At 34.2% G+C, this 27979-nt stretch overlaps 1 protein-coding gene and 1 long non-coding RNA gene across 5 annotated transcripts in view; one reads left to right on the forward strand and one right to left on the reverse strand.

Annotated features, from left to right (window-relative positions):
- LOC140623862 (uncharacterized) overlaps positions 1 to 2553 on the reverse strand; it is a 46425-nt gene extending 43872 nt beyond the window's left edge. Inside the window, exon 1 of the long non-coding RNA XR_012023397.1 lies at positions 2388 to 2553. This is a non-coding gene — a long non-coding RNA (uncharacterized lncRNA). The remainder of the gene's footprint in view (positions 1 to 2387) is intronic.
- CCSER1 (coiled-coil serine rich protein 1) overlaps positions 1 to 27979 on the forward strand; it is a 1367203-nt gene that overhangs the window by 740397 nt on the left and 598827 nt on the right. The window contains exon 10 of one of the 4 annotated variants that reach the window (XM_072810587.1): positions 7754 to 8872. The exons of the other annotated variants lie outside the window; for them this stretch is intronic. Coding sequence (XP_072666688.1) covers positions 7754 to 7813 — 60 coding nt within the window. The 3' untranslated portion in view covers positions 7814 to 8872. Of the gene's footprint in view, positions 1 to 7753; positions 8873 to 27979 lie in introns of those variants that run through there. 4 annotated transcript variants of the gene reach the window in all.

The following is a 27979-nucleotide window of genomic DNA, read 5'->3' on the forward strand; positions in this document are numbered from 1 at the left end:
TAGTTGCTAGCAAAAATTAGCTCCTTTAATATTGAGAAGTTCCAGTTGTCTTACATAATCAAAGACACGATAAAGACGAAACTTAGAAATTTGGTTTTCTGGGCAGGTAAAAGAAAACAAACTTTGTTTACAATTTCTTATAAAGAGCAGACCAACAGTCCAAGAAAACTTTATCTTTTTAACAGAAAGAAAAGCAGAATTTCAATCTTATACTAGTGTACTTTTTAAACTCATTAATTCCAATCTTAGTCCTGACCATACTTAAATTTTTTTTCCAAAGATTTCCCTTCACAAACCTTCTACAACTTTCTTTTTACATTCAGATTGTGTCTTAAGACTACGATCTCTAAATAACCAGTCTCATTTTAGGATGAAATTACTTTCTTTTCTTTTCCCTGAACAAAAACGTATTCCAATTCTTTATATCTTTATCAAAACACATCATACTTTCCCTGCCTACAATGTTACTTACCTTATCATTTCTAGCAATCTCAGTTACATTTATCAGAATTTTTACTCTTAGAAGCCTAGTCTTTAGTGAAAACTAAGTACTAACCATTTCTGTTAAACCAGAATTCTTTAGACTGACAATTTGAGTATATTTTCAGACTTTCAGATTTTTAGAAACATGGTTGTTGTTTTTTCCCATAGTACAATCTGCAATAATAAAGCATGTTTAGCAGCAGGCCCAAGTATCCTGTTTCTCTGCAATAGGAAGCCAAAAACAGACCAACCTATGTTCAGTAATCAATGCTTTAGTATTCTTATTTGGAAAATACTTAGTTTTCTAACTGAATTTAACCCGATTTATCATTTAATGTAGGAAAACTTTGAAGTTTCAGATTACAAACTGAAAACTATAAGCTTTTTTCAACCTACTTGTTCGTAACAATTACCCATGAAAACTGTATGAGACAGGGAAAATTAACCATTTTAAGTCATTTTTTTGTTGTTGACAAACTTCAACAGATACAACATGAATTAAATAAATACAGGTAGAACAAAGCTGATTATCTATATTATATTCAGTATTGATAACTCCAATAATATGTCTGTTTTAGCTGAACCAATAATCTTGCATTAACCTTAATATTGAGTATGTTGCACCTGTGTCCACTAAAAAGTCAATCAATTTATTTCCCACTGGGAATTTTTACCTGTGGGGAAATCTGAAATGGGTGGTTTAAGTCCAATGGAGCCCCTGGATCCTTTCATGTTGATTTGGGAGCTGCTTCAGTTTGAACCTTATAAGGAGGTGGTTTAGCAGCTTGGGAGTGGGGAAGTTCTTTGTTCCTCAATAGTGAGGGTAAACCAAGCAGGAGTCAATGGCACCAAAGGCCCAGAGGATGGTATAGGAGCCAGCCGTGTGAATCATGCCCATTGTGCTGCAGAAGGCAGAAAAGGTGGAGGCAGAGGCCAAGGGTGCTGCCAGAAAGGCTGGAGGCAGATTCACAATTAGGATTAATATTTCCTTCTATCTCCTACTTCTCCTTCCTGCAAAACAGTTTTTTGTTTTTGTTTTCTTTCTGATTACTTTTTAATTTTCTGCACCATTTATTTAAAATGTCTTTTTTTTTAAAGATTTTATTTATTTATTCATGATTCATGAGAGACAACAGAGAGAGGCAGAGACTTAGGCAAAGGGAGAAGGAGAAGCAGGTTCCCCTCAGGAAGCCAGATGTGGGACTCGATCCCTGAACTCCAGGGTCACGCCCTGAGCTGAAAGCAGATTAATGGCTGAGCCATCCAGGGGTCCCTAAAATAGGTTTTAATGGCTTTTCTTTGGGAAGAGAAAGAGTATCTCTCCCCTCTACCTAGACAAAAGTTCAGAAAGAACATAAGAGAAACAAAACTATGATTAGATGAAGCCCAGAGTACCTCTGTGAACATTTGTTCTTCCCCAGAAGTTGGGGGCTTCACTGACTGAATCAAATGGCTCCCTAGACAAGCTAAGAGAGCCAAACCCAAACCTATTTGGAGGCAACCAAATTGGAGGAAAAATTCTAAGAGAGCCATTCAATGGCCATCATTCCTCTGAGCTTAACATACAGGGCAAGGTAGTGTTACAATTAAAAAAAAAAAAAAATCTTTTAATCATGGGTTTCTGGTTGTATCTCTTCCACTTACTGAGAATTCGGCCTAATGGGCTCTTTGGCAGGACAGAGATGGAACTTCCCATTATAGACAAATTTAGCACAATACAACTCACACATATACACCAAAACAAATCTGTTCCAATTTCCAAGTAAATCAGTGGTTATTAAGTCCCTTTTAGTTTCTTTTCAAAGCTGCACCTTCCTAATGGGAAAAGCATGGACAATGAGACAAAAGCACGAGGTGCTTCACAAACGAGAAACTTGTGTCAGTGGGCACTCCAATAGACTTACCTGCTCCAGAAGCTCATCAGCTTGCCCCAAATGCTCCTTCCTTTTCACTCAAGCCAAAAAGTGAAACCAACAGCAGCAGTTGGGAATCAGTAGGGAGTTTCCCCAAGACAGAAACAGTCTGAGCAGTTACAGGGCCAGTTCCCTCTGGCTTCTTCCCAAGGCCAACTAGCCCTGAACAACTAATCTCCTCCCCTGGTCATCTAGCATATGACCATTGTTAACTCTGCAAATAAATGAGTAAGCTTTTGCATGCTGCTATGGCCAACTACTTCATCCGCTCAACTACAGATGACACCTGGCAGTGCCACAGACACTGCCTCAGGATTCCCAGGGGAACTGGGTGCCACAGTGGTGCTGGCTCACCAAAATTTGTTACCAAACCCAAGTTCAGCTTCATCTCTGGAAAGGCCAAAACTCAAGAGTGTTAATTGGAGAGAAATATGGGCTTTGTTCAGGAGGTTGGGCAACTGGGGAGCACTTTTGACCAAAGGCCATCTTCAAGTCTTCTGCCTGGCCTAGGGATTGTTTTTTTTTTTTTTAGATTTTATTTATTTATTCATGACAGACACACACACACAGAGAGAGAGAGAGAGAGGCAGAGACGCAGGCAGAGGGAGAAGCAGGCTCCATGCAGGGAACCCAACGTGGGACTCGATCCTGGGTCTCCAGGATCATACCCAGGCCAAAGGCCAAACTGCTGGGCCATCGGGGCTGCCCGTGGCCTAGGGATTTTTAAAGAGGGTTAGGGCAGTTAATCAGTAAAGGGGTGTGGGGCAGTGGTCAGTAGCATTTTTTGATTATGCACAGACTTCATGGTGCCAGCTACAGACATTATCTCAATGCTCAGAGGTTGTGCAAGGGAGTCTGGTTTCTGTTTTGCAATGTTTAGAGTGCTCTGTTCTTTCTAGGAAAGAATGCATGATCTATAGATACACAAAAAAAGGTTAGCTAATCATATGGGCTAAGGGTATTTGCTAAAGTTAAAGATGACTAAGTTGTCTCAAGGACCTGAAGCAGTTTCATAATACTAATATCTTTTACTTACCTAAAGATAGATGTCATTCTATCATACGAACATTGTAAAAATTTTTTACCTTTCTTTTAATTTTTTTCCTTTTAAAAAACAGCATTTTCATATGGAATAATTCCCTATCAAAGGGAATTTTAAAAAATCAAAATTATATATGGTTTTATCCTCTACTCAACAATGCTATTTCTAGAACTCTGCCCTGATTATACACATTCACATATACCACATGGCATTTCCATAATGCTGAGCCACTGAGATGCCCCAAGAAAAAATTATTTTAATGTGATTTGGTCCCATTCTCTGGTTGCACTTCCTTAGACTATAGCATAAGGACCCAGAAGAAGGACTACAGAAAATATAGACTTGATTCAGTAGTAAAATTATATTAATACTATTGCAATAACTTTGAAGCTATTTATAGATATCATAAGATTCACCTATTTAAATCAAAGATTACTAGTTACCCAAGGTATTGCAAGAGTAGAGAAAGAAATATAATTATGAAAATAAAAGTTAAAGAACCTGTAATGTAATATTTAAATGGAAACTATCAACATCATTTCATAATTTACTATAGAATATTTCCTAGCTCTGCCTACTGAGAGTCTAAAGCAAGTTAGAGACATCTAACCTGAAGCAATTCAAGCTTAAGGGGCTAAGTTTCAATATACAGGAAACACAGGAGAGGATGGATATGTAAAACAATACTACAAGTCAACTATCAGAAAAATTCCAAATGTGTGGTATTCTGACACAACTGACACTTAAAAAAAATAAGTGCCATTAAAAATTGGGGAATTGTTTTAATTAAAGAGACTAAAGAGACATAATAACAGACTCTTAATTAACTGAATCCATGTGGTAGCTATGCTATGCAGATGTTAATGGTACTAGTTTTTCTATTTTTCTGTATGCTTAGAAGTTTTCCAGAAATGGAAGAGGCTAATCCAATTTTAAAAATCAGAATTAAGATTTGGGGTGCCTGGGTGGCTCAGTCCATTAAGTATCCAACTCATGATGTCAGTTCAGGTCTTGATCTCAGGATTGTAAGTTCAAGCCCTACATTGAGCTCCACACTAGGCATAGAGTCTACTTAAAAAAATAGATAAAAATAAAATAAAACTTAGAGTCAAGATTTAAAATGACATTACATTCGGTTGTGATGCATGGTCCGAGACTAAATCTTGGGTTGTGCAGTTGAGTAGTAACATTAACTAGTAGTAGTATTTAGTAGTAGTGCTTGAAGGGCTTTGATGATATTTGATTAATGAAAACTATTACAATGAAACCTATTGACATAGACAATAAGCCATTAACTAGGAAAAATAGCAGAAAGTTTAATAACTTACAAAAACAGAATGTATGGTATGGTTTCATTTTGGTTAAAAAAATGAAAATGAATATTCAAAAATTGATGTGATCATCTCCATTTGGTGGGAATATGAATTCATATTCCTACCAAATAGAATAGGATATTGTATTTCCTTATTTCTACTTACCTCTTTTTGTCATATTTTGCAGTGAACATATGTGCCTTCATAATAATTTGTAATTGTAATGTAGAAATATATTTTATGTAATAACTTAATTTAATAATAATGTAAATAATTATTTTAAAAAAGCAATTCTGCAACACTGCTATAATGAATACAAAATTATGTTTGTACAGTGTATTTGACTTCAAAATAAAAGTAAAATACATACAAAATAAAATAACTTGGAAATTTTTGAGGAACCAAAGTATTAAGATATTTTGTTCTTAAATATAATTATTAAAATATTAAATATTGGGTTTTTTTTCAAATTTGACAATATTGAATTCATCATATTTTAATGCCCAAGATGATTAATCTATTTTGTAACCGATTTGCTTAATTTACAATTCATCCAGAGTGGTTAATCGTAAAAAAGAATTGTATCTTTCAAGTTTTTGTTATTCTTACAGTGTAGTCACGGGGAAACATTTATCCTCATTAGTTTAGCTTTTGTATTTCCTTGCAGTCCTCTCCATGTTCTACTCACTAAAAATGAGGGAGAGGTACTGGGGCTTTTTGTCCTCACCACAGAATGAGGGCAACAATATGGTAAACTCTCTGACAAGAGAAATGTTGCTATCACATATTTTTGCAACATTTGTGTCTCTGAATATATTCAACCTATTAAAATCTCTTTTCCCTTCATTTTCCTAACTTTTTTTAGAATATTGAAAGGTAAATATGTGTTAGAATTTTATTGAAAATATGAATATAAGGAGGATTAAAATATGCTGGAAAACAGGACTCCAGGTTTATAAAATACAAAAATATAACAGTATATTTCCTCTGTCTTTTCACATTCATTCAGCTAGCATTTGGAGAACAAGTACTGAAATGTTTATTTGCTAGTCTTAATGATTCTGCAGACTTCTTAATTTATTTAAACATGTTTGGTTGGCAAATACATAACTGACTCAATGTTTGACACGTACTTATAGTTCTGTTTCCTTTTGTCTCAAGGCATTTCACCCTTTTTCATTTATACTGTCATTTTAAAAATAAAAATTAAAAGCAGTATCCCTGGCACTGAGACTGTAGCAATGAACAGGAGATAGACAAATATTAAAAAACAAAATTCAATAGAGTAAATTTGCAGATCTAATTGGCTTTATTCAATGATTCATTATTCAAGCAATATCCTATCTACCAAAGAGAATGGAATTCTGGAGAATTCTATTCTGTACAAATAGAAGACTTTTATAGGCTGAATGGGGAGTGATGGAAAAGGGAATTTTAGATAAAGAAAAGAAAGACTGTGTTGGGCAAGGTTACCTTCCCTTGGGAGAATGGCTGGAGTTTTGTCTTGAAACAAGCATCTTGATGAGGGAAATCAGAATTTTGAAAATAGTACTTTCCAGTATTGCTTGCTGCTTTGAAACTTCCTCAGTTTGGTTTTCATCTTGTCTTCCTACTTACAGGCTCCACACATTGAGACTATATAGCATCACAGATAAATTTACAAAACAAACAAAAACAATACTCACACCCTTTACACTGTGTTGTGTGTGTTTTTTTTTTTTAATTTTTATTTATTTATGATAGTCACACAGAGAGAGAGAGAGAGAGGCAGAGACACAGGCAGAGGGAGAAGCAGGCTCCATGCACCGGGAGCCCGATGTGGGATTTGATCCCGGGTCTCCAGGATCGCGCCCTGGGCCAAAGGCAGGCGCTAAACCGCTGCACCACCCAGGGATCCCCTGTGTTGTGTTTTTACTTTTAAAACTCTCCCTCCTAATGATTCACTAAGACTTAAAAGATAAAATTTCCATTACTCAAGCCAGCACCATAGCTGCTGAAATTACATTCCTTATTTCTGTTGCAGACACAAACATTTTTTTACACTTAAACTGTGCCAATGCAAATTGCTATTTCTTGTTTCTTTTGTTTAGAGTTTTGTTTTCTTTTAAGCTTTTTATCTGGAATGTCCCTTCCCCTGTAATGTATCTCTTTTCCCACCTTGCTTCAATTTCATATCTTTATTTGACTACCCAAACTGGGGGTGATTTCTCTTTCTGTAGAATTATGTCAGCAGTTATCAATCCTATATAACTTACTATAGTTGTCAGTTACTGTGAATTCTCATCAGTTATATATATTGCTATATGTCATATGTCAGTCTTGTAGTATGGCTTATCTTTTTAATATTCATTTAAATCCAACCAAATTCTACATTCCTTAGGGGCAGGTTCCCATATTCTATACTTTTTGGATTATGTATTTCTTTTTATACATACTGTCTGCACAATAGAATTTCTTTTTTTTTTCTTTGAAGGTGAAAGATCATGAAATGTTTCGATTTCTGTCACTTAAAACTATAATGAAGTACAGAGGTTAAAATAATTATAATTGCTGCAGGTAAAATTCTGTTGGATTTCGTGTTTAGGACCTTGAGTGGTGATTATGGTTTAAAAATATATCAGGAGAGCCATGTAAGATCTACCTAGTACTTAATTACCTAAATTTCTTTAAGCCATTATCTTGAGTAAAACATAAAAGAGAGTTAGGTAAAACATTTATTTTCCAGTCATGAAACCAAAGGAAATAATAAAATTTTGCCAATTAATCTTCCTTGTTTCATTTTGCATAAAATGTATTTAATTGGATCTTGGAAACTTTTAAGCATTACTAATAAATATCAATAAATTTTAATAGGAATTTTGACTTAGAAAATCATAAAAGTTTTTGTTGATCTGTGTTTTTAGGTGTTTATATGTTATAAATCTTCATATGAAATAAAATTTCATTTCATTTCATTACTTTGATGTCATTCATTTATTTACTTTTGTTTTCTTCTTTTCAAGGCCCTGTGGAATCCTACATGCACTGAAGGTTTATTTAAACCAGTACATATTTCAACCTAGGTTAAATCATTTGACCATAAGCAATGTATCACCAATCTGTGATATTTTAAATATTGAATAAAATCAACTTTCCATAATTTCATATTTTAGCTCTTTCTCAGAGTATGTAATACAGAAATGTTTCCATTCCAAATATTTCACACTTTCTGCATTTGTAAAAATTGCACAAAAAAACTGAAGATTGAACTATCATATTCCTACCTTATTCTTACTGTATTGTGACAACAAAAAGATTTATTTAAAATTTATCTCTATATGCAAGCTATTTCTAAATGTAACATTCCACTTGGCAGTGAACATTTTTTGTTCAACCTTGTCCACCATATCCTTTGTCTCTCTGGTAATACTCTTCACTTAATTTTACCATGTATTCTGTGCACATTACGTAAGTTTGAAAACAGTGCTAATTTCTCCCATCCGAGGGATACATTTCCTACTGAAGAACCAAATTCTCTGTTTGTCTTGTATTGAGACCAAAAGATGAAAGCAGTATGTCTTCAAATGAAATAAATAAAAGTCTTATTCTAACTATAGAAAGTAAAAAACCTGTATTTATATCTCTAAACATGTAAAGAAAGTTTATTGGATACTGACTGACCTCATATTGAGGGAAGTTTCTTGAATGTGTCATGAAAGAATGCTTGTCTTCTGCACTTGGCATCACCCCCTGATTTCTTTGTATCCCTGTTTATTGCCTTTTTATAATAGCACACTTTAATTATTAAATGGCTAGGCAGCAGCAAGGCACTCCTGAATGTTGTAGTTTATTGTTGTAGTTTATTGTAAGGGACACAGCCCAGAAACGATTCAGTATTGTGGGCAGGGTGCAAGGGCAACAGAAGAGTCACAGAGCTGAGAAGAAGGCAGGTTTTACAGAGTTCTCCATATTTTGCAAATAGGCAATGAAATAATTGTAATTAATGGTAGTAACATTCAAATGTATGTTATAAAATTTCTTAAATTATTAGAGTCATTATGTAATATAATATGAATGATCAAATATTGGGTTTAAACCATGGTGTTAAAATAAAATTATAAATATATTTATTTACATGAAAACATTGTATGTGTCCTTGTTGACTTTGCCCCTTAATGCATCCTTTTATAACCTAAGATACAAAACTTTTTTTTGTTTCTCTAAGTTTTCTATAGTTTATTTTGTAATCTTATTCTTATCTCTTCCTTTTTATGTCTAATTTTATATTTGAAATCTTTAAATGTAAATAAGGTAAGAAACTCCATCACCTACAATAAAGCACTCACCTGGTGAAGATTTTTATCAATGTGAATGGCCAGTATCCTTTTAAAGAAGAAGAAAGAGGGGATCCCTAGGTGGCGCAGCGGTTTGGCGCCTGCCTTTGGCCCAGGGCGCGATCCTGGAGATCCGGGATCTAATCCCACGTCAGGCTCCCGGTGCATGGAGCCTGCTTCTCCCTCTGCCTGTGTCTCTGCCTCTCTCTCTCTCACTGTGTGCCTATCATAAATAAATAAAAAAAAAAAAAAAAAAGAAGAAGAAAGAATTCAATTAACGATATTTTGACTAAGATGCAAAGACAAAAAAATAAATAAAAAAACAAAACTTGTATTATCAACTAGATTAAGTCAATAAAGAAAGGTACTTTTTTTTTTCTTAAGAGCAATGTAGCAGAAATTTGTCAATACAGACAAAAAAAAAAAAACCCCCACTTACCTCAAATGGTACAATTTCAAGATTGTTTTTTTAACATCAGTGAGACATTTCAGAGCTGCTCTCTTGGAAACTATTTTCACAGTATTTCTTTTCTTTCTTTCTTTCTTTCATTTTTTTTTTAGTGGTACTTGGGCAAAATATATTATCAATGAACATGTTTACATGTTAATTATTTTACTTTCATGAGGAAATATATTTGGACTTTCTCACATATTTATTATGTAACTTGATCATTTAACTATTAAAAATGTATTTATTTGATTACATTGAAAGTGAATTTAAAAAAAATAATGGAGGTATTTTTAATGTTTTTAGAAAAATGTGCAAGAACCATTGTAATTACTATACTGCATTCCAGCGTATTCCAAAGCAAGGTTAGTATTTGACAATAGGCATCAGAGTATATCTGACAGTTGCAAATAATGCAACTTCAGTGTTTATTGATGACAGGAAACATTATGTTTTACTGTGATTCCTATGTGTTCGTCTGAAATATTCTAACAGCACTAATTCAAAATAAGAGAATATTTATTTTCCTAATAAAGACAGTGGAATTTAAAGAGATTAAGTGTCTTTCTCAAGTTCATGTAACTTTTATAACAATATCAAAGTCCTAGACTGTGCTCAGGGGTTCCACATCAAAGTCAAGGTTTTGTTACATTTTTCTGATTTCAGAATACTGGTGGATTGCATAGTGGCAAAACTCCATACAAATTATAATCTGGATTTCATATACACATATATAAATAATTGTATCTTGTGTATACATTACATATTACTAAAGATTGAATTTCTCTGAAATCTGCATGATGGCCTAGGGATAATTGTGATGATAAAGCTTTCCTGTGTGAATGTCTAATTCTTCTCTAACATGTGTAACATGTGAGCCAAGGAAATAATTTTTAATGGAATTATTTATTCAAATATAGAGAAGTGCATGGAAGGGAAACTATGACCACTTTTTGCTAGATATTTTAATGATTTTTAACACATGTTATCTACTGTTTAAACCATGAAAATTTAATTTGTCATGCTCTATAATATATGCATGTTAAATATTTTAAAATATAGGCAACTTATTCCCAATTGGATTTTTGACATACAGATATGTTTTTGTTTTTTTAATGAAGAAGCTAAAGTAAGTATGTTATTACACACCTAAGATTTTGTTGTAACATACCTAACTTCCTTGTTAAAGTTTTTGAAATGGTATCATTTTTCATAATTTCCTAAATTTGATAATTTGATAATTTCATAATTTCCTAAATTGTTTTAAATGGCTGTTTGGAAAACAAAATATACTTTATTTCCCATATTTAATTTATTACTAGAGATGGGAATATCCAAATTTAACAAAAAGGTGCTTGTAATGTTGTATTTTGTGCCTATTTATCCTCACAGGAAATCCAAATGTAGTTCTGTACTACCTTAACATATTTTTGTTGTTGTTGAAGTATAGTTGATAACACAGTGTTACATTAGTTTCAGATGTAAGACTTTGTGATTCAGCAACTTTCTATGTTATTCTATACTTACCACAGTTGTAGCTACCATCTGTCACTATACAATACTATTACAATACTATTATTTCCTTATGTTATACCTTTTACTGGTGACCTATTCATTCCATAACTGAAAGACTGTGTCTTCCACTTCCCTTCACCCATTTTGTCCTTCCCACCTCTCTGGTAAACATTATTTCTCTGTATTTATGGGTCTATTTCTGCTTTTTGTTTATTCATTTGTTTTGATTTTTAGATTCCACATATGAGTGAAATTATATGGTATTTGACTTTCTTTGTCTGACCTAATTCATTTGCCATAATACACTCCAAATCTATCCATGTTGTCACAAATAGCAAGATCCCACTCTTGTTTATGGCTGAGTAATATTCTTGTGTGTGTGTGTGTGTGTGTCTGTGTGTGTGTGTAGCACATCTTCTTTCTCCATGTATCTGTTGATGGACACCAGGTTACTAATGAATCTTGGCTATTATAAACAATACTGCGGTCAACAGAGGGATGCCTATATCTTTTTGAATTAATATTTTTTACTTCTTTGAGTAAATATCCAGTAGTGGAATTACTGGATCATAAGATATTTCTGTTTTTAATTTAATTTAATTTAATTTAATTTAATTTAATTTAATTTAATTTAATTATTTAATATTTCAGGATGGTTAACATATTGTTATAGTAGTTTCAGGTATAAACTTCAGTTTTTAATTTTTTAAGGAACCTCTGTGTTCCATAGAGGCTGCATCAAGTTACATTCCCACCAACAGTGCATAAGAGTTCCTCTTCCTCCACATCCTCACCAACACTTGCTATTTTTTATCTTTTTTATTCTAGCCAATCTGACAGATATGAGAAAATATCTCACCGTGGTTTTGATTTGCATTTCCATGATGATTAATGATGATGGGTATTTTTTCATGTGTCTGTTGACCATCTGTATGTTTTCTTCGGAAAATGTCAGGTCCTCTGCCTATTTTTTAATCAGATTATTTGTGGGTTTTGGTGTTGAGTTGTTTAAGTTCTTTATATAGTGTGGATTTTAACCTCTTATTGGATATATCATTTATGAAAATCTTCTACCATTAAGTACATTAGATTTCATTTTGTTGATGGTTTCTTTTGCTGTGCAAAAGCTTTTTACTTTGATGAAGTCCCAATAGTTCATTTTTGCTTTTGTTTCTCTTGCTTGAGGAAACTCATCCAAAAATTATTTGAATGACTAATGTCCAGGAAATTATTACCTATGTTTCTTCTAGTTTTCTGTTTTCACATCTCACATTTAGGTCTTTAATCCATTTTGAGTTTATTTTATTTATTTTAGGATTTTATTTTTAAATAATATCCACACCCAATGTGGGGCTCTAATTCACATCCCCAAGATCAAGAGTTGCATGCTCTACAGACTGAACCAGCCATTAACTCCATTTTGAGTTTATTTTTGGTATGATATAAAAGTAGTCCAGTTTCTTCATTTTCATGTATGATGTATTCATTTGCATGTAGCTGCCCAGTTTTTTCAGCATCATTTATTGAAGAGACTGTATTTTTCCTGTCGTATGTTCTTGCCTCCTTTGTTGTAGACTAATTGACCATATAAGCATGGTTTTATTTCTGGGCTCTCTATTCTGTTGCTTAATACATCTGTTTTAGTGCCAGTATCATAATGTTTTTATTATTACAGCTGTATGATGCCTGGAAATCAGGAATTGTGATACCTCCAGCTGTGTTCTTCTTTTTCAAGGTTGGCTTGTCTATTTAACGTCTTTTGTGGTTTCATATAAATATTAGGATTATTCTACTTCTGTGAAAAATACTGTTGGTATTAGATTACATTGAACTGTAAGACAGCTTTTGTTAATGTGGGCATCATAACAATATTAATTTTTTCTCATCCATGAAAATGGTATATATATATTTTTTAATGTGATCTTCAGTTGCTTTCATCAGTATTTTATAATTTTCAGAGTATAGGACTTTCACCTCCTTGGTTAAGTTTATTCTAGGCATTTTATTCTCTAGTGCAATTCTAAATGGAATTGTTTTCTTAAATTATCTTTCTTTTACTTTGTTGTTAGTGTATAGAAATACAGCTGATCTTAGTATATTTATTTTGTGTCCTGCAACTTTACTGATTTCATTTATTATTTCTAGGAATTGATTTGCATAGTTTTTTTATAGTTTTGTATATATAGTATCATATCATCTGCAACTAGTGACAATTCAACCTTTCCTTACCAGTGTGGATGCCTTTTAGTTCTTTTTGTTGTTTACTTGCTATGGCTAGGACTTCCTATACTATGTGAATAAAAATGGTAAGAATAGATACCCTTGTCTTGTTTCTGATCATAGAAAAAACTTCTCAGCTTCTCACCATTGAGTATGAGATTGGCTGTGTGATTTTTACATAGGGCTTTCATTATTTTGACGAATGTTTCCTCTAAATCCATTTTATTGAAAGACTTTTATTATGAATGGATGCTGAATTATGTCTAATGCTTTTTCTACATCTACTGAGATCATATGATTTTTATCCCTCATGTTGGTGATATGATGAATCTTGTTAATTGAATTGCAAATATTGAATCATCTGTTCATCCCTGAAATAAATCCTATTTAATCATGGTGAATGAATTTTTTAATGTGTTGTTGAATGTGAATTGCCAATATTTTGTTGAGGATTTTTGTATCTGTGGTCATTATGGATATTGGCCATTATAAATATGCTTTTAAATTTATTTTTTGTAGTGTCTTTGTCTGGTTTTGGTATGAGGGTATGCTGATTCCATAAAATGTATTTGGAAAGCTTTCCTTCTTCTAATTTTTTGGAATAGTTTGAGGAGAAATAGTCATTGACTCTTTAAGTGCTTGGTACAATTTACCAGTGAATCCATCTGGTCTTAGACTCTTATTGGTTGGTAGTTTTTTGATGACCAGTTCCATTCCTAGTAATAGTTCCGTTCAGAGTTTCTATTTATTCCTGATTTAGTTTTAGAAGATTATGCATTTCTAGTGATTTTTCCATTTCTTCTAATTTGCTCAATTTTGTGGTATATAACTTTTCACTGTATTCTCTTAAAATCCTTTGTATTTCTAACGGTGTCCATTGTTACTTCTTTTTTATTTCTGATATTGAGTTCTTTCTCTTTTTTTCTTGATGATTATCTCTTTTGTTTATCCAAAGAACCAGCTGTTAGTATTATCAATCTTTCTTTCCTTTCTTTTCTTTTTCTTTCTTTCTTTCATCTCTATTTCATTCATTTCTACTCTGCTCTTTATTATTCCCTTCCTTCCACTTCTATTGGGCTTTTTTTTTCTTCTTCTAGTCCCTGAGATCACATTATTTATTTGAATTTTGTCTTATTCTTTTCGATAGGCCTGAAGTACCAAAAATGTACCTCTTAGAACTGCCTTTATTGCATTCCAAAAACTTTGGACCATTGTGGGTTTTTTGTTTGTTTTGATTTTTCCTTTGTAGATTTTAATACATTTTTTTTAATGTAGTGATATTAGTCTTTCCTACAAGCCTAAAAGTTCCATGAGGTAGGGACTATTTTCTCTTTCTAACCATGGTATCCTAGGGCCCCAGTACTTTATACACAGCAGGTACTCAGTATTTTCTTAGCAGATACAGCCTTTTCCCACAAATCCATATTAGTAGATACTCTCCAAGGAGTAGATGGAGAGCACTCTGTGCTGAGGCTGCCCTGGTTTGTGGCCAGAGCTGAAATGGGCATGAGATGGGGCAGTCTCTGTGACCTCTGTGTAGAGGATACTCTGGCAGGACAGCCAAAGCTAAGGTAAGCATGGACCAGGATGGGGCCTGGGTTCTACATGCAGTGTGAACCATGGTAGGATAACTGAAGATGAAGTATTGCAAGCTGAGGTACCCAAGAGTGCTAAGTGTAGTGGACACATTAGTGAGACATTTGGAGCCAAAATAGGTGTGAACCAGGAGGTCCTGGGGGTCTGTGCTGGGGAACCCTAGCAAGCTGTCTGGATCTAAAGTGGTGCAAGCTTGGAGTGGTCCATATTACTTTGCATATGTGTTACCTTTGTGTGATGGCTGGAGCTGCAGTGAGTGCTAAAAAGGAGTGTCCCTATGTCTGCCATACTGGGGCTACCTTGGTCAGAGAGCTGGGACTAGTGTGGTCCAGGAGCACAGGGCTCATGGAGCCTACTGAGGTGGTAGGCCAGCTAGAGTGCCCCGAGTATACTCCTATCCATACTATCAAGGTGGGGGAGAACATAAACCATGGTGCTCACCAGCTCCCCCAACCTAGGGAGAGCTCCACCAGGACCCCCTCCATTTGGCATATATCTGGAGTTAGTTCTTCTATATTCTATCTGGGTTTTTTTTTTTTTTTTTTTATCCTATCTTATCCTATCCTATCCTATGCTATGCTATCCTATGCTATCCTATACATTTGTTTATCTTTCCATTTGTGCTCCAGGGTGTCTGGGGCTATTGTGGGCTAGGGGCCTGGGTCTTGCTGAAGTGGCAGGCTGAGTATGATGCCTGGACCCTGCTCTCATCTGCACTATCAATGTATAAGAGGAATGTAAACCATATGTTTCAGCAGCTCTCCCTTTATTCGGTGGAGGTGTAGAGCTGCATATTTTATATACTAGTTGCTCTTCTAAACTATGGCATTTTTTTTCTGTGCCCCATGACAGACGAATTGGCTCCAGTCTCCTCAGTAATATCCCTCCCCACTGCATGTCAGAGGGTTGGAGGTGGAACTTTCTATGCTACTATGTCTTTGTCTCTCCTGACATTCTCTGTGTGGTCTCTCTATCTTTTGTTGTGCAGAAGCTGTTCAGTCAGCCTTCAGTTCTTTAAGCGGAATTACTCTATAAATAGGTGTGCCTATGGAGAAAGTGAGTTCAGGGTCTTCCTGTGTTGCCATCTTACACCTCGTATCACCACATCATACGTATGATTGCGATTTCTAAAGAAAATCTCTAACTTGGTGCTTTTTTGGTAACAGTAATTACCGTTATGATATGCTGGAACTTGAAATTGTAGCAAACTAACTCATATTTTCAAATATATGAAAAATTTCATTGGCTATGGTTGAAACAATGATAGATTGATGTATATATGCTCCATTGAGAAGAACTGTTATTTTTTTCTATTAATAAGAATTAAGGGGACACCTGGATGGCTCAGTGATTGAGTGTCTGCCTTTGGCTCACGATGTGATTCTGGGGTCCTGGGAGGGAGTCCTGCATTGGACTCCCCGCAGGGAGCCTGCTTCTCCATCTGCCTATGTCTCTATGTCTCTCTCTGTGTCTCTTATTAATAAAAAAAATAAAATCTTCTTTAAAAATAAGCATTAAGGACTGTTAGAATGTTCTGTGCCTTCCAAGTGATGTCTGTTAGATAATATGAATTTGTATGATATGTTGATAACATTAATTGTATTGGAGAAGAGTAGGCTCGGCTGTAAAATAAGGGGGAAAGACCAAGATGTAAGCATCTTCCTTATTTTATACCTCAAATCAAACATCCTGAGTATATGGCATATTCTCTTCTATTTTGTGAACACTTTTCTCTGCTTGTCTGTTTTCCTCTATGGATGCTATATGTATTGTTACACATATAGGCAGTTGATGAACAGGAGGCTCAAATGATAAAGTATTTATTTCTTGGTGACTGTTTCTACTGTCAGAAAGATATTCATTGGATATTTAATTTATAAATATCATGGTTCAATTATACGTACATGCATATATGAAATGAGGAACCCCTTATTTTAAAGTTATCTTTGTAAAAAAAAAAAAAAGGAACTTGATAAGATGAAGGCAATTCATAGGTTGCATAAGCATTTCTTAGGAAGAAGGGAAGAGCTGCTTGGGTCCTGGGAACATCAATGATGAATGAATGCTGAGTGGATTCCAATGGAAGAAAGCAATTATTGCAGCAATGGTAAAATCATTGTAAGATCTTTTCTTTAAGATTTATTTCTTTTAGTTTTCATTTTGTTTGTTTATTTTAGATAAGACTCCAGAGATGAAAGAAATATTCTCTCCCCCCCATAAGGAAAAATAGCCAATAACTTAAACTTTGATAAGCAATCTGGAAGGTTTGTATACTATTAAATTTTGAGTATAATGACCATGGAGACTGAATAAATGTGTGAAATTCTACTGAAGTTCTTCATGGAAGTTTCTTCTTCATAGGACTGGCAAGATTTCTGACCTGGAAAGAGATTTATTTCTAACCTTTTCCACTAAAGATAGCAGAGTAAACTTGAAAGAACAAGTAATTTCAGTTAGCAATACATTTTCTACATGAATTTTAATTTTCTTTACCTCATGGTTTGTGTATGTTTTAAGAAGTTATTGTGTCATTGTAGATTTAGGGTTTAATTTACATGTTAGTACAGTTTTTATATATTTTATGATTTCTTTTGTTTGAAACCTCTGCCATCTGACTGCCATTTGTAGCCACATGAATTTTAAGAATAAGACAATTAATGACAAGTTTCTTGAAAACTACCTTATCCATTTCAGTAATGCAAATATAATACAAATGAACATTTATATATGTAAACAAATACTAAATACTGATATTTAATGCTTTGTTTCCAGAATGTAAGCTTTAGAAACCCAAAAAACTTTTTAAAATTAATTTGATATAAGGAATAAAAAGCATCTAGTAGAGTGTCATGCAGATTTTATACATTAGAAATTTATTGTTGGTTTTCAATGAAAAAGAATATTTGATATCTGATAAGCTTAACATAAAGGATCAGATTCTCCAATTAGAATTACACAAATCATAGATCTTACCCAGTTTCAAGCTTTATTAATCATTTCAAAGGCTTTGGCAATCCAGCGCAGACAAAAGATGGACAGATCTTGGATATTGAGGGCAGCTTTCCAGACTCTTTCATCTTGCTACTGAGCAGCACATTCTGGTCCAGAATAGTAGATCAGATATCCAAGTGAGGTTTTGTGTGGTTACTTACACAGCAGAAAGAATGTTTCATCCATGAAACATCTCCATTTTATATTCCACTGATGACATTTTTCAAAGGGAGGCATGTTTATAAATCCAAAGATTTTTAAGTTTATTTTTCAAATCAATCCTTAATCAAGGACAGCTATTAAAATTTCTATACTTAAGGGCCCTCCTTCTAGCAAGTATTATTAGTTTATTTTCCTTGAGATCTAGTTTTTATGTCCATAAGACCAGACAAGTGACCTCCCTTCTCTTTCCCTAAAGAAAAGTTAGTTGCTTTGATTCCTCCTTCCAACCTATTCCATTTCCACGATTTCCTGAGGATACTTTATTGGAACGGTAAACTCAGTCTCCTGGATTTTTCATTTCTCTTTGTTAAAAAAAAATGCTTTATAAGAAGTTTATTGGACTGAAGTTGCAGTTATTTTTGGTTTCGCTTCTGTGTTTTGAATGTTGCAAAACAGTTTGAGGCAAGAAGTAGAAGATTACTTTGCTTTTCTTGGAGGTTATCTTTTTGTTTCCTTTTATTTTATCACTTAAGGCAAACAGGAATTGTTGATTTTTGAAAGTCAAGAATTTTCATGATTGGATAAAAAAACAAAATTCTTTTAAAAAGATAACACTGTGTATCAGCTATATTAAAAAATAAAAATAAAAAATAAACCCAAAAATAACTTTGAAAAAAGTTTTCTGGATGTATGCTGTAATATACTATATAAGAGAAGAGCCAGTTATTTAGCTTCATATATCATGCTTAAAATTATAAAAAATTGCTTAGTTTTATTCTTTGGTTCCATTTACTATTTATACAAAATTACTCCTATTAGAGCAATGATTAGAATAGGGTATATGCTTTCTTTGTTTTCTTCTTCTAGTTATACTATATATACCTTATTATATATTTTACTGAATATAAAATACCTGGTTAAGATATTATAGATGTAGGCTTATTTCTGTAAAATGTCTATTCTTCTTATACTTTGTTTCCCCCACTTAGTGTGTAGCAAAAGTACAGTAGAAAAATTCCCATAAGAGAAAATACATATAAGAAAAACTGAATCCAGCATTTGCAGCATGATTTGTATGTTCTCCTGCTATTTCACAAACAGACTGTAATTTCTACCTTCAAGTCTCAGTGCCTTTACTCACATCAGTCCTTTAACCAATGGAACTATTTCTTCTCTCTGGCTCATTCATATGAAGAGGAAAACAAGTTCCATATTCCCCATTCTGCCCCAACATATTACCTGGCTTCTCTAGGCATAATTGAACTCCACTTATTTTAAGCACTCTATAGTTCAATAATTGCTAATATTTTTAGCTCTTACTGTAAGTCAAATGCTGTTCTAAAGGCTTTACATATTTTAATATTTTAATCCTTACAGAAGTCTATGAGCTTGCTACTCTTATACCCTTTTGGAAGCAAGAAAACGGAGATAAAGGGAAATTAAGTAACTTGCCCATATCACACTACTAGAAAGTTACTAGGTTGCATTTAAGCATAGGTGCTCTGGACCTAGAGCCTGTACTTTAAAGCACACCTCTCTGTAGCCTTGTAGGTGATTCATGGAATACTTGAATTTATCTGTGGTTATTGCATGTGTGCTACTCTTATCACCTCAATTGAGGTATTAGCTCTTTAAAATTAAGAACATGTCTTATAGGATTTATCAACCCTCTTTAAAGATGGTGAAGGGGTAGGAGGTGTTTAGAAGTAATTTAATTCAACCTCCTTGCTTTACAGATTTACCTAGGTAACAAGAGAAAATGGATTAAAAAAATTTACTTACTTGTCCAAAGTCATGACAGATAATTTATCAGGCATAGACTGAAGTGCTATTTGGGTTTTTGTTTTGTTCTTTTTTTGGTTTTTGTTTTGTGTTATTTTGTTTTACTGAGTAAAGACAAACCAGCCTACATTCATAACTGAAATATAAATCCTCATGGGCCTAAGACAGGATACTAAAGAGAAGTTGCATTCACACTCTTTGTTATGTAAGGTTGAGCAAGTGTCTAAACTTTAGAGAGCTGGATATGAGTGGGCTTTAACACCGTGGTTTTCAGGGGAGCAGAAGTGTTGGAAAACCATGTATTGGAAGGATTGGAAGGCTGAAGGGGGCAAAGATGCCTCCCAACTGCAGTATTAGTCTTTAGAAACTTAGTCCATAGTAATTTCTATTACTCATGCCAAACCTACTTATGCTTCTCTCACTGGGAATACACTGTATACTAATCAGAGTAAAATACATTTTTTCCCAGTGATGAGAGTTAATAGTACTGGTATCATTGTCCTCATTTTACACTCTTCTTTATCAAAACTAGAAGGAATAGGGGTACCTGGGTGGCTCAGTTGGTTAAGCGTCTGCTTTAGGCTCAGGTCATGATCCCAGGGTCCTGAGATCAAGCGTGGCTTTGGGCTCCCTGTTAAGCTAGAAGTCCGCTTTTCCATCTCCCTCTGCCCCTCCCCCTGGTCATGCACTTTCTCTGTCAAATAAATAAATAAAATCTTTTTTAAAAGTTAGAAGAAATAGAGCAGCCCGGGTGGCTCAGCAGTTTAGCGCCGCCTTCAGCCCAGGGCCTGATCTTGGAGACCTGAGATCGAGTCCCGCATTGGGCTCCCTGCATGGAGCCTGCTTCGCCCTCTGCCTGTGTCTCTGCCTCTTTCTCTCTCTCTCTGTCTCTATGAATAAATAATTTTTTTAAAATCTTAAATTAGAAGAAATAATATCATAAATCAAATATTATGTTTAATGGGGATATAGCATATACTCCTCATTCTGGGCTATGATGCTTCTAAAAACAACAACTACCAAAATTCTAATAAGAGAGATTTTGCATTTGATTTTTGGAGTTATAATTATGTATAATCATAGTATTACAATCATAAGCAAATGTAAAATACTATAGTTCTTCTAGGTGGAAAGAATAATGACTAACATTAGGGGCTACTTCATGCTAAGTAAACTTTTCAATGCTATGTGTGGATATCTTACACACATATACGTATATCTTAAAAACAAAAAAGGTTCTATCACTAGTCTCATTTAGCAGAGTAGGAAATTAAGGCATAGCAAATTGACATAAATTTCCCACATTGATATCATATACATGGTGACAAATCTGGGATATGAACCCATGCAGTCTTGATTCCAGAATTTACACCCTAATCACTACACTGTATTGGTCTCCCAAATGGAGTGACATGGACTGAATCCATGGTTATGCTGCAGAAAAAACAGTTCCCAAATTTTAGTGACTTTAACATCATTTATTAATGGATTGCTTGCTTGTTTATGTTATACATATATTGCTGGCCAGCAGGCACCTGTCTGCCCACCCTATAACATTCACATTGGTGAAACAATGTGTGTGTGTTTTTTTTTTTTTTTAGGTTAGTCACAATCCTTCAGGGAAAGAGAGTAAGTCACAAATTGCACATTAGATCTTAAATTTCCATTCAGAAGTGGCACATAACACTTCTCATTTTATTGGTCAAAACAAAATGAGTCATATGGTTATAGGCAAGGGGGTAGTGTGAGGGCCCAACAACCATATGTCCAGAAGTGAAAAAAAAAACCATGAAAAATGGGCAAACAGCACTAATACCTATTATCATATTTTTTTCTGAATTAATCTTCATTTAATTAAAATGTGAAAGTTGTCATTTGATAAATATGCTGACATAAAAATCCTTTGATTCTGTCGATTTTGAGAAAAACCTAATTCAAATGTTTGTAAGCCTATGAGTGAATACCTTCTCTTTAAAATGTCACGTTTGGGAACCCGGGTGGCTCAGCAGTTTAGTTCTCTCTCTCTCAATCTCTCTCCCTCTTTCTCATGAATAAATAAAATATTTTTTTAAATGAAAAAGTAAAATGTCATGTATACATAATGTTATCTCAATCTTTTTTTTAAAGATTTTTTAAGGGGATCCCTGGGTGGCTCAGCGGTTTGGCGCCTGCCTTTGGTCCAAGGCACGATCCTGGAGACCCACGTCGGGCTCCCTCTGCCTGTGTCTCTGCTTCTCTCTCTCTCTCTCATGAATAAATAAATAAAATCTTTAAAAAAAATAAAGATTTTTTAAAATTGATTTATTCATGAGAGACATAGTGAGAGAGAGGCAGAGACACAGGCAGAGAGAGAAGCAGGCTCCATGCAGGGAGCCCGACGTGGGACTCGATCCCGGGACTCCAGGAAGGGCATAGAAGACAGGCACTTAACTGCTGAGCCACCCAGGCGTCCCTATTTAAATCTTTAACATACAATGTAAACATATTACACCATATTCTTTAGATATGTTTCAGTCACTCTACTAGTTTTTCAAATATTTCTATTTTTATAAAAATATTTTACTTAAAATCAACAATCTACTGAGTTGCCCAGGATTTGCTGATGTTATCTCAGTCTTATTTTAAAAATAAATAACCATACCCATATCTATACTAGAGAATTTTTTCAAGACTACTTGACGATGTATTTCTAAGTATTATTATTGTACTTGTCAGGATAATTCATGGTGACAATGTTGTTCTAACATTTTTTAGCCATTTACCTCCTTACAACCTTATCATCAGGCATGTTTTTCTTCTGTAAATATCTCTAGAGATTTTAAGTGACAAATATAACATTTTAAATGTGTGAACAAAAACGACTTTCTCGTTCCGAAACAATATGTTATGCTTGATCCAAAAATAATTTGTACCAATCAAAACAAATAGATTTCGTGTAAGTTTTTCTCCCTTCTAATTTAATTTTAAAGCCTTCTCATATTATCTTCTAAATCATGTATTATGTTTTCAACCTTTATGATATAAAAATATGGTCACATTCAATTCCCACAGTACACAATTTACATTTTTTACTTAATAAGAAAATTATCTGTTGGAATTTTAATTTGTAAACAAATCAAGCTTTATCTTTCTAAATGTATTTTTTATACTGTTGAGTATAAAGTGTATCCTTGGCATTATTTACTTCCAGCCTATTATTAGTTTGCTGATTCTGAGTATACTAATTGATTCAAACTATTTGCCTTATAAGTAGAACAAATAGGTCAACATTCATGAAGTCATTATGGTAGTTAGCACTACCAAAGCTATCACTTACTTTCACTTTAGTCTAAATATAATTACAATATATATATATATATATATATATATATATATATATATATATATATTAAGTTAGAGTTCTTGTGTTTTTAGGCTGATCTTCTTAAAATTCATTATCAAAATATAGAAAATAATTATGTAAGTTGGAAGAACACATTAATCAAAATATTAGAAAAATATTTTGTGTTCTCAACATGTTATTCACATTTATATTTTTAAAATATTTATACAGAATGAAAAGAAAATTTGTGAACACTAGAAGTATTTTCAGAATATGTTTTGTTGTCACAATTTCAAATCTTGTAATAGGATTTTAACCACACAAATTATAAAAATATATTAATTCCCATTGTTAGTCAATAATTAATTTTCCAAGTTTTAAAATAGATTTTTACATTCTTAAGCAATTTGTATGCATTAGAAATGTCATTAAAAAGCAAAATGAAACCACCAAAACAATAAACAATATTTAATAAGAGTTTATTGTGCATATAACAGCAGTTTATATACAGCGGAAGCCTCCAAATTAAAAAACTGCTGTAGCATGAAGTTACTGGATGGCTTAAAAGTGAAAAGGAAGTTGTTTACCTTTTACAGGGACTGGTTACTACAGTAGGAGTTTCCAGATGGCAGGGGATTGATTATTTCATACCATTTTTAGGAAGGTGACTTAAGTTTCTTTTATAATTGTGAGAGGCATTTACAAGAAATAACTTGGGGGATCCCTGGGTGGCGCAGCGGTTTGGCGCTTGCCTTTGGCCCAGGGCGCGATCCTGGAGACTCGGGATCGAGTCCCACGTCGGGCTCCCTGCATGGAGCCTGCTTCTCCCTCTGCCTGTGTCTCTGCCTCTCTCTCTCTCTCTCTCTCTGTGTGTGACTATCATAAATAAATAAATAAATAAATAAATAAATAAATAAATAAATAAATAAAAAGAAATAACGGGTTAAATTTCATTCATGTTTATGAAATATGATAGATTTTAGTTCTGCTTATGTGGCTTAAATGGTTTTGTCTGCTCTGAGAATTCTCAAGTCTCCATTTTATTTGATACTAACTTTTTAAAAAGTAGAATTAGGTGAAATACTTAGAATATTAGGTTGAGTATGAGTTGGATTTGTCACCCAAACTTTTCTAAGAAATCACGATTTTCATGAATTGACATTATTTTTATAGTATTAGGAAATGTTTACTAACTTCGGTGTATTGATCCGTGGGGCATAAAACCATATGACACCACATACCAACCAATCACAAATGAGTAGAAACTGTCAGAATACATAGGTATAGTCAAAACCTTTTAGTGTTACTATAATTACCATAATAAAAATGTACAATGTGAGATGTGGTAATTTCAGGTAATTTGAGGCCTTCTGTCAGCTAATTGATTTTTAGGATTATATTACAGATTTTTATAGAGGAAGAGAAGAAATGCTAACTTACGAAGTACCTTTGGGTATCGGACACAGGTACATTTGTGCTTTTCAATATGCTCTGTTACTTTTCTATATTCTTTATTTCCATATGCAAAGAGCACATTTTATGTCTGTTCATATGAGCAACTATGCTGCATAGGAACCCATTTTAACCCTTTTAGTCCCATCAAATATTTAAAACTGACTTCAAGTTTAATAAGAATAAAGCAATCATAAAATAGGACTGAATGAGATAAGGGCACAAATAAGTAAATTTTAACTTGAAAGAATATCATATTCTCAGACTGGAAAAATATGGTAACTACAAAAAAATCAGAAAAAATTTTGGTAAATAGAAAAAAGGATGTGGTCATAATTACTGTTCCAGGGGATCAGAGGCAACACAATTAGTACCCAGATGATAGTTAAATGTCTTCCTGAAGTTGTAGGTTTAGTTCTCATGTGATGCATTCAGGAAAACAAATCAATACAACGCAGTAGAGTAAATGCCATGCATTTCATATGTTCATTTATTTGACAAAATAGGTACTGAGTATGTTCTACGCCAAGTTACCTGTGTAGGTGTTGGGTACACACAGGAAATAAAGCAGCTGTAATTTCCACTCTATGCATTTTCATCTCATTCAGTACTCATAACAACTAAGTAGCAGGCCCTGTCATTATTCCTAATAACAGACAAAAACATGAAGGTTTAGAGAAGATAAATAACTGGCCTGATTTCACAAGAAGTACTAAGTGGTCCCCATATTCATCTGATAAAGAGGACTAAGCCCATTATCATCACACCACCCCTCTCCAACAGGTACAGTGTTGGAAGAGTGATTATCTGAAAACTGCGAAAAGGCAGGGATGATGCTTTTGTTTCACTGAAAGACCATTTGCTAGGATCCCCATTAACACTATATTTTATTTTATTTCTAAAGATTTTATTTGAGAGAGTTTGAGTATGAGCAGGTGGAGGGTCAAGGAGGAAGGGAGAAGCAGGCTCCCCACTGAGCAGGGAGCCTGATGCAGGGCTCAATCCCAGACCCTGAGACCCTGAGCCAAAGGCAGACACTAAACTGACTGAGCCACCCAGGAAAGAGCCCCAACACTATATTTTAATAAAAAGAGAAAGTAAGATGAAAAGGACAAAAGACAATAGACACTTTTGATTACATTTTGTTGTGTGCCCTGGATTAATGCCTCAGAGATTGAGTTAATCTGAATTTTCTTTTATCATAGTGCATCTACATTTTTGAGTGATCACGCTAATGTCTTTTTTTTTCCCCCCAAGATTAACTTAACTTGATGGAGACTCACATGTATTTTTATTATCAACTGCATCTGCTGGTGAAGACCTTAATGAACAAAACTGAATTACAGTGCTACATTCTAATATCATAACCTAGTAATCAAATCTAGAAACTTAAAAAAGTTATCACAGCCCTAGCCATCCGATTGAGAAAGGGAAAGTAGAAGTCATCTCTGTTCTTTGTATAAGCTTGTGTAGAGCCATAGAGCAAGGAGCATATTTATAGCCCTTTAACAAGCATGTGTGGTAATTAAAAACAGTGAGGTTTCTGCCTGCATAGTCTGGTTCTTGGGGATGGAGATAACCACTTTTAGCTGACTCCAGGGTCCTCTTGAAAGCAATAGGATTGCACCGTGGAGTCTCTTATTTGTTTATCCTACGTGTGATTGAAACAGAGCTGACATGTTACTCCAGCACTCTCTTCTGCCCTACTCGCTTAGGGAACCATATGTTACATTTCCAAGTTTCATAAGTATGGGTAGCATTGTTCATCACAAACAAGTATGAGATCTCTCATTATCACTGACATTTTTTTTTTTTTTAAAGACATGTCCAATCTTTTTTTTTTTTTTTTTAATTTTTTTTTTAATTTTTATTTATTTATGATAGTCACAGAGAGAGAGAGAGAGAGAGGCAGAGACACAGGCAGAGGGAGAAGCAGGCTCCATGCACCGGGAGCCTGATGTGGGATTCGATCCTGGGTCTCCAGGATCGCGCCCTGGGCCAAAGGCAGGCGCCAAACCGCTGCGCCACCCAGGGATCCCTGACTTACATTTAATAACCATTGATTGGGTATCTCCTCTGCACCGAGGATAGGCACTGTAAGAGGTAGAAGGAGTATAAAACCAGAAATTTCACTCAGGATTGATACACATTAATGAGATAAATTATAAATGTCATCTTACTAATAAGTCTCTGAGTGTGATTTCTTAAGAACAATGACATCATGAATCATAATGGCTCACCACCTTCAAAGGATTAGTGAACTAATGTCTCATTTCTCAATAGTTCTAGATTTGTTTACTTAGTAAAGTATAAAAGGAAATTACAGTGTGACCGTAACACTTAGATTCTGGTCTGGCATTCTTTTTTTTTTTTTTTTAAGATTTTATTTATTTATTCATGAGAGATACAGAGAGAGAGAGAGGCAGAGACACAGACAGAGGGAGAAGCAGGGTCCATGCAGGGAGCTGGATGTGGGACTCAATCCTGGGACTCCAGGATCATGCCCTGAATCAAAGGCAGATGCCTAACTGCTGATCCACCCAGGCGTCCCTTGTCTGGCACTCTTGTTCAAGAAGAGCTAATAAAATTTGTTTGTTTATTTATTTTTGAGATTGTATTTATTTATTTGAGAGAGAGAGAGAGAGCACATAAGAGGAGTAGAGGGACAAGCAAACTTCCCACTGAGCATGGAGCCCAACTCAGTACCAGATCCCAGGAAGCTGAGATCATGACCTGAATGGAAATCAAGAGTTGGACTCTTAACCAACTGAGCCACGCAGGCAGCCCTAAAATTTACTTTTGTAAAAAGTACTTGGTAACTAAAAGGTTTGTCAAGGAATTCTGTTGAGAAGAGAGATCTTTGGGCCAAAGTGGGGGAAATGCTATGAAGGGCATACCCTTTTTTTCAGTAGAGGTTTTAGAAAGTAAAGGACATTTTTAAGGTATTTTTATTCCTTTCTATAAAATAAGAAAGAAAAGAAATGAAAGTTGAGGTAAAGTGTTCTTCTCTGTAACTTTTCATAAAACCTACTGGCAACATTCTATAGAAGGTTCACAAGGTTTGTTAGAAATTAAATACAATTTTTAAAAGTAAGAAATACATTGTGTAAATATTAATGAAGAGATGTTATAGAAAGCCAAGTTTTATTAACTCTTGGCATATCCTGCAAAGAGAAATAGAATTTGATATCTGGCTTCCTATAGGCACATTTGGAGGCTTTTAGTGAGCATGGGTAATTGTAATTTTTATTCTGAATGCTTCTAATTCGTTATTTTGGTTTTTAATATTGCAAGTAGAAGTTGGATTTTCTAAGGAAGAAATATTGAAGTTATTACTACACATGAACTCTAATGTTTAAACTAACTTTTCTAGTCATAGTAGAATAACTCTAGGGCACACACACACACACACACACACAAACACACA

This window comes from Canis lupus, chromosome 33 (assembly GCF_048164855.1).
Source record: "Canis lupus baileyi chromosome 33, mCanLup2.hap1, whole genome shotgun sequence".
Lineage (NCBI taxonomy): Eukaryota > Metazoa > Chordata > Mammalia > Carnivora > Canidae > Canis > Canis lupus.